Genomic DNA, 12,981 nt, shown 5'->3' on the forward strand with positions numbered 1-12,981 from the left:
AAGACCAAGTATACTAAAATGACCTAATCTCCGGTTCATTATCTAATTGAATGGGCTCAATTTAACCACAAAAAGCAGGTGACAAATTGAGGGGAACTCACTAGAGAGCCAAGTTGTAAATCTGAGAAAGTAGGAGGGACAAAACTCCATAGCAGAGGAGCTGCAAAGCCCAGAAACTTCAACAGAAGACTGTAAATTAACTTTGGGGAGCAATGGCTCATATTTATAAGGTGTAATATTAGAGTTCAGTTTACTTGAGTTCAACAAACATTTGCCAAGCTCCTCCTACATGTCAGGCACTGGGCTGGGCACTGGGGACCCAAAGATCATAAACTTCTGCTGTTGGAAACGCCTACCAGGAAGGATTAAAAGAGTGGCATAAAAGAGAGGCCATGCCTAACTTTGATTTAAAAAATAAAATTATTGTTCTGATGGATATTTGATATTCCTTATAATGATAACTCATCTCAGAATTATCCATTTTGTTAATTAAGATCTTAATCTGATTAAGACAGTGCAGGTTTGCCTGAACCTCTAAGGCTTCTGTGGAATAATATGCTTAGTCATCAACTACCAAAAGTGCCATCTTGCGGCAGAACAAGGGACTTACATGACTCAAAATTGTCAATAACTGGGAGAATTGGCCCACCTTATGATTTCAGTTAATTTAAAGCAATGCCACACACACACACACACACACACACACACACACTAACAAAATAATGCCACAAATTTTATAGGAGATCCATGTTTCTTTGTATCCTGTTCCCCTAAGCTGACACTGGTGTCAGTTTCAATACCTACATTCACTATGTTTCAAAAACTAAGTGAAAATCATAATCTTGGTTCTTATGCGTGTGTATTCTTTTTATCCATCTTTTTTTGCCACTGTGTTTTCTGTGGGATGTGAATACAACATTTATGGCGAACTCTCACTCACTCTAACCATTTATTCCTGCATTATTTTTACAAACACATGGTGAAAATAAGGTGTCCTTTGAAATTTTGCCTCTGAATTTTTGCACCTCTTACTAAATCCATTCTCCACATTATAACCAATGATCTTTCTAAAAACACAAGTCTGATCTTAACTTTGCTTAAAATTCTTTAAGGTTCCCTATTTGTTTCAAGAAACTCTCTGAACTCTTTCACGTGATTTATAAGGTCTTGTATAATCCAGGCCTTGCATATTTCTTGTTGTTTTCTTTCTTTGTTATATAAATCCAGTTCTCCATTTATGACACCTGTGATAAGCCCTTCCCTGACTTCCCAAGTCTGGGTTAGGTGCCTCTCCGCAGTGCTCCCAGAGCACTTTCGCTCTCCTCTATCATTACTAATCTGTGTGCTCGTCAAGGTCCCCCATTAGACTTTGAGCAGGAACAATGTCCATCTTGTTTATTGCTGTAGTCCTTGCACCTAGCACAATGCTTGGCACATCATGGGTGCAATATGCATTAGTTGAATGAAATCTACATCTATCTTTATCTCTATCTCCCAAGATGGCATTTCTTTCTTTTTTATTTTTTATTTTTTTTGAGACAGAGTTTCGCTTTCGTTGCCCAGGCTGGAGTGCAATGGCTCGATCTTGGTTCACTGCAACCTCCGCCTCCTGCGTTCAAGTGATTCTCCTGCCTCAGCCTCCTGAGTAGCTGGGATTACAAGCATGGGCCACCATGCCCGGCTAATTTTTTTTGTATTTTTTGTAGAGGCAGGGTTTCTTCGTGTTGGTCAGGTTGGTATTGAACTCCCGACCTCAGGTGATACGCCCACCTCGGCCTCCCAAAGTGCTGGGATTACATGAGCCACCGTGCCCAGCCCCAAGATGGCATTTCAATAGTATAATTTCCTAGTTAGCTCTAGGGCTCTGTTAAAACGATCTCTCCAGATCCAAATTCCTACATGTATCCTGATGAGTTTAGCCCCACTGAATGGGAGATACTTGAGTGTACCTCACGTTACCAATGTATAATTTCATTGGCGAGAGGGCTCAAGGTAAGTAATTTTAAGGTTCCTAATGCTGTCAGTAACAAATAAATACAATAAAACTTGATAAAAGAAATAAGTTAATCAGATGGAATGTGTCTAAATTTGAGTGCTGCATCTAAAGAATTAGAAATGTATACTTTTCCCCATGGCTTGGGCTTGAGTTTTACCACTGCCAAAATTCCATGTAATTGCCTCTTAGACAATCAAGGTTATTACAAGTGAATAAAATTGTGTTTGTGTATGTGTTCACAAATAACCCTGATTGTCAAAAGAGAGCAAAAAAATAGCTCATGAAGGTTTATGATCTAACAAAGAACCAGAATGTTTGATCCCTCCTCTCTCCTTCTGTCTCTTACCCACATCCATACATACACGCTCACACTCAAAAGAAGAAACAATGGGGAGAACCTACTTTCTAACTTAATAGAAAGTTACTCACCTAACAAGCGCCAAAGGCCTCGCTCCTTTTTCCTTGCCATTTCCTCCTGTACTTTACAAAGCATATCTTCAATGTTCATAACCACCTCAATGAGGTCAGCCTGGGCTCCTTCAATCTCTAACTCTGTCCTTCCTGGGCTGATCATTTCTGTGATGGAGACACTTGAAGTTTTCTGAAGCTGAGACAAAATGTCATGTTCCTTTCTCCCAAGGTACAGAATATGATTATTCTCAATGATGTGGTGGTTCTGGAGACTCAGCATTCTTTGGATCCATGCGCGGGCCTCACACATCACTTCCATGTTGCATCCCATCAGATTGATGGCAGGAGATCTAGCTTCAAGCCCATTTTCTCTTTTCTCCTCTCTGGTTGACTGCGGGACTGAAATGACAATAATAAGCAACCATGGAAGACTAGCGGTTTTTGTTTTGTTTTGTTTTCTTGAGATGGAGTCTTGCTCTGTTGCCCAGGCTGGAGTGCAGTGGTGCGATCTTGGCTCACTGCAAGCTCTGCCTCCCGGGTTCACACCATTCTCCTGCCTCAGCCTCCCGAGTAGCTGGGACTACAGGCGCCCACCACCACGCCCGGCTAATTTTTGATATTTTTAGGGAGACGGGGTTTCACCGTGTTAGCCAGGATGGTCTCGATATCCTGACCTCGTGATCCACCCGCCTCGGCCTCCCAAAGTGCCAGATTACAGGCATGAGCCAACGTGCCCAGCCAACTAGTGGGTTTTAAAACAGTGCAGAACAAAACACCATGGCCAGTGTTTTACCCCTATGATATTGTCACCACTGTCAGCAGTAGCAGCTTCAATTAAGTACCTATCTCTGAAAGCTGCATTGGGTATGAAGGAAGTCTACCTGTATCGTTTACAGCCTCCTTGGGAACACAGAGTTTAGCTTGTAATGGATTAGCGTTATTGTCTCTTGCCTCTGCTATGTTGCATTTGTCAGTTCACAGATGAGTTCACCTTGTGATCTCACCCTGGATGTTAACTAAGTATTATTTCCTGCTGAATAGGATTTTCCTTAACCTCTTGCTACTAGTTTTAAAATCAAACATCTCTGAAAGACACAGAGCTTGAAGAGTCAAAATTATTTTTTAAAAAACAAACATGAATCTCTGATTTTAAGAATAATACATGTTTATTATTTAAAAATTGGGAAATTATTGACATATAATGGAAGGAAGAAATACCTGTAATTCCACTACTCAGGATTCCTCACAACCTTATGAGACAGATACTAGTAGTTGTCCCATCTCACCAACAAGGAAACTGATTCACAGAGTCATTAAGTAACTCGCCCATGGCTATAGGACTAGTTAGTGGTGGCCATGAAGTTGGTAGGTATGGGCATCTGACTCCAGTGCTCCCACATATGCCTCCCAGTGAGTAATATCTGAACAGCAGTGGAAATTCGCATCTTTCTCCTGAGATCTCAGTTGTGTGGTACGGGAGCTACAAAAGAAGTATAAGGACAGACCTAGAAGTAAGATGGGGAGGATGGCCTTCCTCTGAGTAAAGATAAAAAAGACAAAAGCCAAGGTTTTAGACAACAGTAAGAAGTAACCCAGGTTTTATATTGGAGGCATACTTTTTTTTAAACCCTTGTTCTGTCTAGGAGATTATATATATTATTTTTTAGGAGAAAATAAAAACAATGCATAGTGATACTGCATTTATCCATTATTATCAAGAGAAACTTCTTTTTCTTCTTCTTCCTCTTCTTCCTTTCTCCTCTCCCTCCCCCTCCCCCTTTCTTCTCCTCCTCCTCCTTCTACTACTTCTTTTTTTTTTTTTTTTTTTTTTTTTTACAGACGGGGTGTCACTATGCCGGTCCTCCTGGCCTCAAGCAATACACCCACCTTGGCCTCCCAAAGCACCAGGATTACAGGCATGAGTCAGCATGCCTGGCCAATAATCATAATAATAATAATTATTATTATTTTTTGAGACGGAATCTGTACTGTTGCCCAGGCTGGAGTGCAGTGGTGCGATCTCGGCTCACTGCAAGCTCCGCCTCCCAGGTTCACACCAGGCTGTCGCCCAGGCTGGAGTGTAGTGGCGCAATCTCGGCTCACTGCAACCTCAACCTCCTGGGTTCAGACGATTCTCCTGCTGCAGCCTCCCGAGTAGCTGGGATTACAGGCGCCTACCACCACACCCAGCTAATTTTTGTACTTTTAGTAGAGATGGGGTTTCACCATGTTGGCCAGGCTGGTCTCGAACTCCTGACCTCGTGATCCGCTCACCTTGGCCTCCCAAAGTGCTGGGATTACAGGTGTGAGCCACCGCACCTGGCCAATAATTATTATTCTAACTTTAGTATATGTGTTAGCAAAGCGAGCACTATTCTTCTAGATAAGTAAATTGTTCAGATCACTAAAGGGTAACTCTTCTAGCACCAAAATACACTGAATTTTAACTCTGAGTTATCTATTTATTTATTTTTTTGAGACCAAGTCTCCCTCTGTTGCCCAAGCTGGAGTGCAGTGGCACAATCTCAGCTCACTGCAACCTCCACCTCCTGGGTTCAAGCGATTCTCCTGCCTCAGCCTCCTGAGTAGTTGGGATTACATGCACATGCCACCATGCCTGGCTCATTCTTTTTTGTATTTTTAGTAGAGATGAGGTTTCACCATGTCGGCCAAACTGGTCTCGAACTCCTGACCTCAGGTGATCTGCTTGCCTCGGCCTCCTGAAGTGCTGGGATTACAGGCATGAGCCACTGTGCCCGGCTGAACTAAATATTTCTAATGATAATGTACCACCTCTCTGCCTTCCTAAATCGTTTTTTGTTTTTGTTTTTGTTTTTTTTGTTTTTTTTGTTTTTTTTGAGACAGAGTTTCCCTCTTGTTGCTCAGGCTGGAGTGCAATGGTGCTATCTTGGCTCACCGCAACCTCCACCTCCCGCGTTTAAGTGATCCTCCTGCCTCAGCCTCCCGAGTAGCTGGGATTACAGACATGTGCCACCATGCCCAGCTAATTTTGTATTTTTAGCAGAGATGGGGTTTCTCCATGTTAGTCAGGCTGGTCTCGAACTCCCGACCTCAGGTGATCCACCCGCCTCAGCCTCCCAAAGTGCTGGGATTACAGGCGTGAGCCACCGTGCCCAGCCCTTCCTAAATAGTTTAACCTTTCCTTAATAATCTGAGATCATCATCATTAATCATTTTGTTTATTTGTCACCCAGGCTGGAGTGCAGTGGCACGATCATGGCTCACTGCAGCCTTGACCTCCCCGGGCTTAGGTGATCCACCTCAACCTCCCAAGTAGCTGAGACTACAGGCATGCACCACAACACCTGGCTAATTTTTGTATTTTTTGTAGAGATGGGTTTCAACATGTTGCCCAGGCTGGTCTCGAACTCCTGACCTCAAGTGATCTGCCTGCCCTGGCCTCCCAAAGTGCTGGGATTACAGGCGTGAGCCGCCATGTCCCTTCATTAATCATTTCTATGTCAATTATTGTCCTGTGCTATATAATTCCTTTACAGATGTCCACAAGAATTACTGAATTAAACGGTGACATTTGCCGCCATTATTCAGATTAATGACATATAGACCTTTTTATGTTCCTTTTCTATGTTATCCTCACCTAAAACTCCTCTTATGTACCCACCATGGATTCCCTGTGGTTCCCCAAACATGCACTGGATTTCTTTGCTCCTGTAGGTTTTCTCTATCTTGGATGCCCCACCCTACCCTCTCTGGACATTGGAAATCTTGCCATGCTCAAAGCCCAGCTTAGAACCATCTTGATCTTTTCCAGTCAAAAGGAATCTCTTTCTCCTCTTAGCTAACTGGGGAGTTTGTCTATCTTCCCAGTCATTATTTATTGCCTGGCATTTGTTTAATGCTTTCAATTTATAGAATACTTTTACATACATAATCTATTACCCTCACAATGTCTGCTATTATCATCATTATACAGATAAATAAACAGGATCATAAAAGGCACAGTTCCAGACCAGAACTGTTAATGCTCTCCTTCCTTACTTCCAGCACTGCCAGGCCACTGAACATTCCATCTCAGTCTACCTAAACTCCACTAAAAGAATGACGTTATATGCCTGTAATCCCAGCATTTTGGGAGGCGAAGGCAGGCAGATCACTTGAGCCCAGGAGTTTGAGACCAGTCTGGGCAACATGGCGAAACCCCATCTCTACCAAAGAAATAAAAATAAATAAAATAATAAAATAAATTAGCTGGGCGTGGTGGCGTGTGCCTGTAGTCCAAGCTACCTGGGAGACTCAGGTGGGAGAATGGCTTAAGCCTGTGAAGCAGAGGTTGCAGTGAGCTGAGATCACGCCACTGCACTCCAGCCAGAGTGACAGAGCCAGAACTTGTCTCAAAAAGAAAAGAAAAAACGCTCGGCATCAAAATTGACTAGGGAGGATTCAAAATAGATATGCTTGGCCCAGACCCAGAGTCCCTGAATCAGCATCTGTAGAGTTGGGACAAATACATATTTTGGGGGTTTTGCATTTGTTTGTTTTTTAAAGTTTCCATCATGATCCCAGTGATTACTTGGGTTTCAGTAGCACTGAGTTAACCCATTTATCTGGCATTACTGAGATGTGTTTTCCGTAATTACAATAAGTAACCCTATTTAGATGTTCAGAGCAGAAAGAGTGACTGAATGCCAGTTTATGGAAGCCAGAACTTGGGAAAAAATTATAGATATCTATTTATGAATCAACCACCCACATCTTGGATTATCCACTGCAACTCAACCTTCCTTTCTTCATATCATGAAACTGGACCAAGCAAGAATAGAATCATGATCAGGGTATAGAGTAGGCAGGTATCCAAGCAGGACCACAATGCAATATGTTTGGCTTATTTATTCTTCTTCTCCCCTCCGTTAGTTCAGATGATCAAGAATAGAATGAGCCAATGGTGGGAGACACTACTTATTGGCCTGTGAATTTCTTACTCACCACTGTAATTGTTCAAACCCAGCATCTTGGACCTCTTTGCCATTTCAACACTGAAAGCCTACAAGAAGCAAAACAGAGCAGAGAGTCATAAGCAGGGCTGATAGCCATTGTCATCAAAGTCTCCCTCTCTGCACACACAGCACTTGACCTCATCCACCCTGTCAGTCCCATTCCTACTACCACAAATCTAAAGCAACCTTTAGGAAAGTCCCAGAGAAGTAGACCACAGTCTATTAGAACACGGAAAGAACAAGCATAGGAAAAATGGAGATGAAATCAAAATCTGATATAAATAAAGAAGACTATACATTCCAAGACAAAATATAACCGTGCATTCATTCAACAGATTTTAATGCCCTGCTTGTGCTAAACTAAAGCTGTGGATATGTCACTGAAGAAGAAAACTATAGGTAACTAATAAAACACAAATTCATTTAAAAAATGGTATACACACCAAACTTGGTCTGTAAATTGAATAATAAAATAATCTGTTTTATATAAGTTAATTCCTATAGAGTGCTTAAAGTTGTTCCTGGCTTATAGTAAACGTTAAGTACATGGTAGCTATTGTAATTGTTATTATATGAAAGTCTATAGGCAAAGATTTGTGCATATTGCAACACAGATCCATTAACATAATGTCTATTAGAAATAACACATCTCGCTTAGCTTTTGGAGCCATGGTATTCACTGTCTTCCTTGTTCAAAGTAGATACAATTGGCAATACAGATGGTCCTGACTTACAATGGTTTGATTTAGGACTTTTTGGCTTTATTGATGGTGCAGAAGTGATACACATTCAGTGGAAACTGTACTTGGAAATTTTAATCTTGAGCTTTTCCCAGGCTGTGGACATGTAGTAAGATGCTCTTTCGTGATGCTGGGTGGCGGCAGCAAGCCAAGCTCCCAGTCAGCCACGTGATCACAAGAGTAAACACTGTATTCAATAAGTTACATGAGATATGCAACACTTCATAAAATAGGCTTGTCTTAGACGATTTTTCCCAACTATAGGCAAATGTAAGTGTTCTGAACATGTTTAAGGTAGGATAGGCTAAGCTATAATGTTTGGTAGGTTAAGTGTATTAAATGCATTTATCTCACTACAACTTATTTAGGAAGAAAATACATGTTTATTAGAGGGCTTATTAGAAGATGTATACATTATGTCTGCACACATACCTCCATGTGGATATAATGTAGTGTTAATGCTGAAAAGAGCCTAAAGGAATGGTCAACATTCACTTTTAATGTAAATTACTGTGTAAAATAATCCTCTTGTTTGAGTTACAAAACTGAAAGATGTAACATTCTCTGTGTTTCTGTTTAATAGTTCCGAACAAGGCTTTGAGGGCAGACAGACACCAAGGTTGATCTTGGTTTGGCCATGTAACTAGCTGTGTGCATATTAACCTCTGGGTTATGTTTTTGGATTTGTAAAATGGAGACAACAACAGTGGCTTCATCAAAAGATTAAGGGGAGAAGGAAATGAGACACCTTCTTAGCACAGTGCCTGACAGACACAATACATGGCACTATATATATATATATATATATATATACACACATACACACACACACACACATACACACATATATATACACATACATACACACACACACACACACACACACACACACACACACACACACATATATATATTTTTGAGATGGCCCTGGCTGGAGTGCAGTGGTGCAATCTCAGGTCACTGCAACCTCCATCTCCCCGATTCAAGTGATTCTCCTGCCTCAGCCTCCCGAGGAGCTGAGATTACAGGCATGTACCACCATGCCCTTCTAAGTTTTGTATTTTTAGTAGAGCTGGGGTTTCACCATGTTGGCCAGGCTGGTTTCAAATTCCTGACCTCAGGTGATCCGCCCAGCTCAGCCTCCCAAAGTGCTGGGATTACAGGCATGAGCCACCAAGCCCGGCCCCCTACGGCACTATTTTTATTATTAGTCCCTGGAGGAGCGCTTAGACCGTGGTTGATCTTTCCATTTTTCTTAAACTGTCATGCACATTTTTGTTTGTATGTTGGAGAGAATGAACCTTCTTTTCTAGATGTGGTTAATTCCTCTTGTATGAAAATGGTGCTTCATAAACAGTTCAGGGGCTGGGCACGGTGGTTCACGTCTGTAATCCCAGAACTTTGGGAGGCTGAGGTGGGAGGATTACTTGAGTCCAGGAGTTTGAGATTGGCCTGGGCAACATAATGAGACCCCACTTCCACAAAAAATGAAAGTATTAGCCAGGCATGGTGGCGCATGCCTGTAGGTCCAACTACTCAGGAGGCTGAGATGGGAGGATTGCTTGAGCCTGGGAGGTTGAGGCTTCAGGGAGTTATGATCACACCACTGCACTCCAGCCCAGGCAACAGAGCGACATCCTGTCTCAAAAAAAAGGAAATTAAAAAAAGAAATAGTTCAGGGAGGTGATCAGGGCACCTATCTGGGCTTAGAGATAATCCTCTGCATGGGAAACTGATGAACTTCATCTGAAGGACAGGATTATTCATTTTATCAGAAGGTGAGCTACTTCCTTGGGTCATGGACCACCATCTCACCGTTAGCTGTGGGTGAGGCCCAGTGGGATACTGGAGCTGGCATACAATGACTCAAGAGAGCTTGCTGTGAACATCTCTTCCAAATCTGTTTTCAGTGATGTCATATCAACAGCTTGAAAGCAGCCACGGAAATCAGCAAATGCTACAAATCTCCCCGTGTTTAATTGGGCAGCAGAAGGAATAAGAACTTTTATATTGCTTCAAGAAAGAGCAAGCTGGAACAAGTATAAATTCATTTCCATATAGGCAGAGATAAAATGGCAACCATGCACATAGAGCAGGCCAAGAGGTGGGAATATGAGCAGTCAGAGAACTAATGTTTGCAGCCACTCTCTGCAAGGCAAACCTTGCAAGGCCCTCTATATCCAAAATCCAGACACATGCCGAGAAGTCTCACTAAAACTCGGATGTTGCTGTTGGCAGAATCAGAAACCTATATCTTGAAAACCTATTTTAAGTTGCTGTATCTTATTTCCTTTCCTTTTTATTCTTCCCTAACATCATTAAAGTCTTTCTCGAAAATGCCAGCTAAGTGAGAATAAAGCAGAGATGGTCGGTGCTTTAAAGGCAGAACAGCACTGCAATATATACTAATTATGCTGAATATATCACAGTTTATTCACATGTTAGGAACTCAGCTTGATCTGTCCACCTAAACAAAAAGCTGAGATGAAGTGCACTCAGACACATAAGACAAGCTCCCCTCCAACACATGGACCCCAAATGTGTTAGACCATGGCTGATTTCCTTCCAAGGTCACCTACAGATAAGCTAAAAACGAATGGGTTGAATTTGAGGGCAGTACTGGAGACATGGCAAAACTAGCCAGGCATACCACTGCTGTTAAAGAAATTGGAAAGAAAAGATAAACAATTCACTGAATTTAGTAACAATTCAGCACTCAGTGAACTACAGCTCATTACAGTTGATATAACAGCTAACCTTCTACTCTGTGCTAGGTACTATTCTAAGTGTTTTACAGGTATTAACTCATTTTTTTTTTTTTGAGACGGAGTTTCGCAATTGTTGCCCAAGCCCGGGTGCGATGATGTGATCTCAGCTCACTCCAACCTCCGCCTCCTGGGTTCAAGCGATTCTCCTGCCTCAGCCTCCCGAGTAGCTGGGATTACAGGTGTATGCCACCATGCCTGGCTAATTTTTTGTATTTTTAGTAGAAACGGGGTTTCATCATGTTAGCTAGACTGGTCTCAAACTCCTGACCTCAGATGATCTGCCTGCCTCGGCCTCCCAAAGTGCTGGGATTACAGGCGTAAGCCACCTCACCCGGCTGTATTAACTCATCTCATCTTCACAACAGCTCCATAAGATGGTAATTAGTATCCCTCTTTTAAGGATGAGGAAATTGAGGCACAGATAAGTAAACTAACTTGCCCAAGGTTATATAGCCAGTGAGAGGCAAAGCTGAGACTGATGGGGATTTTAGAGGGAAAACTGATTGAGGAGGAGAAGACAGGCCAGGCGTATTGGCTCACACCTATTATCCCAGAACTTTCGGAGGCTAAGATGGGAAGATCACTTGAGCCCAGGAGCTCAAGACCAGATTGGGCAACAGAGTAAGACTGCTTTTCTACAAAAACTTTAAAAATTAGCCAGGCATGGTAGCATGTGCCTGTAGCGCCTGCTACTCAAGAGGCTGGAGTGGGAGGATCATTTGAGCCCAGGAGTTCAAGACTGCAGTGAGCTACGATTGTGCCACTGCACTCCAGCCTGGGCAACAGAGCAAGACCTCATCTGTTTAAAAAAAAAAAAAAAGACAGAGAGAGAAGACAAAAAATTTGCCTTAAATACACTGGATTTGAGATGACGGTCAGAGATCCAACTGGAAATGAGAGAGAATTGGCTAAGAAGACAGGACTTCACAGAAGTTGTAAGAACAGTTGCGTTCTTGAAGGGAGAGAGATGAGAGAGGGGCAAGGACCCCACACTGCAACTACAGGGTTGCTTACCTTTAAGGAGCAGAGGGAAGAATAAGTGCCATTAAAAGAAAAGACAGAAGCTAGGTAGTGGGTAAACATGGCTTCTTTGTTTTTTGTTTTGTTTTGTTTTGTTTTTTTTGAGATGGAGTTTCACTCTTGTTGCTCAGGCTGGAGTACAATGGTGTGATCTCGGCTCACCACAACCTCCACCTCCCAGGTTCAAGCTATTCTCTTGCCTCAGCCTCCCTAGTAGCTGGGATTACAGGCATGTGCCACCACACCCGGCTAATTTTGTATTTTTAGTAGAGACAGGGTTTCTCCATGTTGGTCAGGCTGGTCTAGAACTCCCGACCTCAGGTGATCCGCCTGCCTCGGCCTCCCAGAGTGCTGGGATTACAGGTGTGAGCCACCGTGTCTTGCCAAACATGGCTTCTATAATGACATGTTTTACTAGGTCAGAGGTGGACAACCTGTAAAAATTAAACTTCACCAAGTTAGAACACCACCACACTGTACAGCACCTAGCCCTGCATCTTACATTGTAGATACTAAACAGATGTTGCTGAATGAATGAATGAATGAACCGTAGGACATTTCTAAGATATTAACTTACCTTATATATCTCCAAATCTGTTGGAAAGATCACAAACTTTACAGTTAACTGGTGTTTTACATGGTCTTTGGCAAATGTTAAAACTTCATCAAACAAAATCTCTGCTGCTGTTTCCTTCTTTATTTCCATGTTTCCAGTCCCAAGGGCAGGAAAGGAAATGGAAGTTATATTTTGCTCAATGCATTTTTCCAAACACTCCTTCATTGCATGTTTTAATGTCTGTAGGAAAACACAAATTTAAGATCAGCATTTGAGTCAAGAACAAGACTACACTTACCCCTTGATCCTGCCCATATTTTACAATATCCACCTTCACTTTCCCTCAGGGTTCATGTCCCTGCCTCCTCAGGTGACAGGAAAGGTCCCACTCCAGAGGGAACCCATTATGGTATAAGGTTAGATAGTGAGAAACTGAAGCAATATAGTGGCCATCTTGTGCTATTCAGGACATGTGGGCACTAGAATTTCTCCCAGTTTATATAGCCTTTCCCAT

At 42.3% G+C, this 12,981-nt stretch overlaps 2 protein-coding genes across 9 annotated transcripts in view; both read right to left on the bottom strand.

The window, feature by feature from the left end:
* KPNA1 (karyopherin subunit alpha 1) overlaps positions 1-12,981 on the bottom strand; it is a 310,494-nt gene that overhangs the window by 115,944 nt on the left and 181,569 nt on the right. The window lies entirely within an intron of this gene.
* Positions 1-12,981, bottom strand: part of PARP9 (poly(ADP-ribose) polymerase family member 9) — a 36,233-nt gene that overhangs the window by 10,130 nt on the left and 13,122 nt on the right. For all 8 annotated transcript variants that reach the window (XM_055259289.2, XM_063630661.1, XM_063630658.1 and 5 more), the window contains exons 6-8: positions 12,489-12,707; positions 7,373-7,430; positions 2,426-2,806 (exon numbers count right to left, since the gene is read on the bottom strand). In XM_055259289.2, coding sequence (XP_055115264.1) covers positions 2,426-2,806; positions 7,373-7,430; positions 12,489-12,707 — 658 coding nt within the window. The remainder of the gene's footprint in view (positions 1-2,425; positions 2,807-7,372; positions 7,431-12,488; positions 12,708-12,981) is intronic.

This window comes from Symphalangus syndactylus, chromosome 21 (assembly GCF_028878055.3).
Source record: "Symphalangus syndactylus isolate Jambi chromosome 21, NHGRI_mSymSyn1-v2.1_pri, whole genome shotgun sequence".
In the NCBI taxonomy this organism is placed as follows: Eukaryota; Metazoa; Chordata; class Mammalia; order Primates; family Hylobatidae; genus Symphalangus; species Symphalangus syndactylus.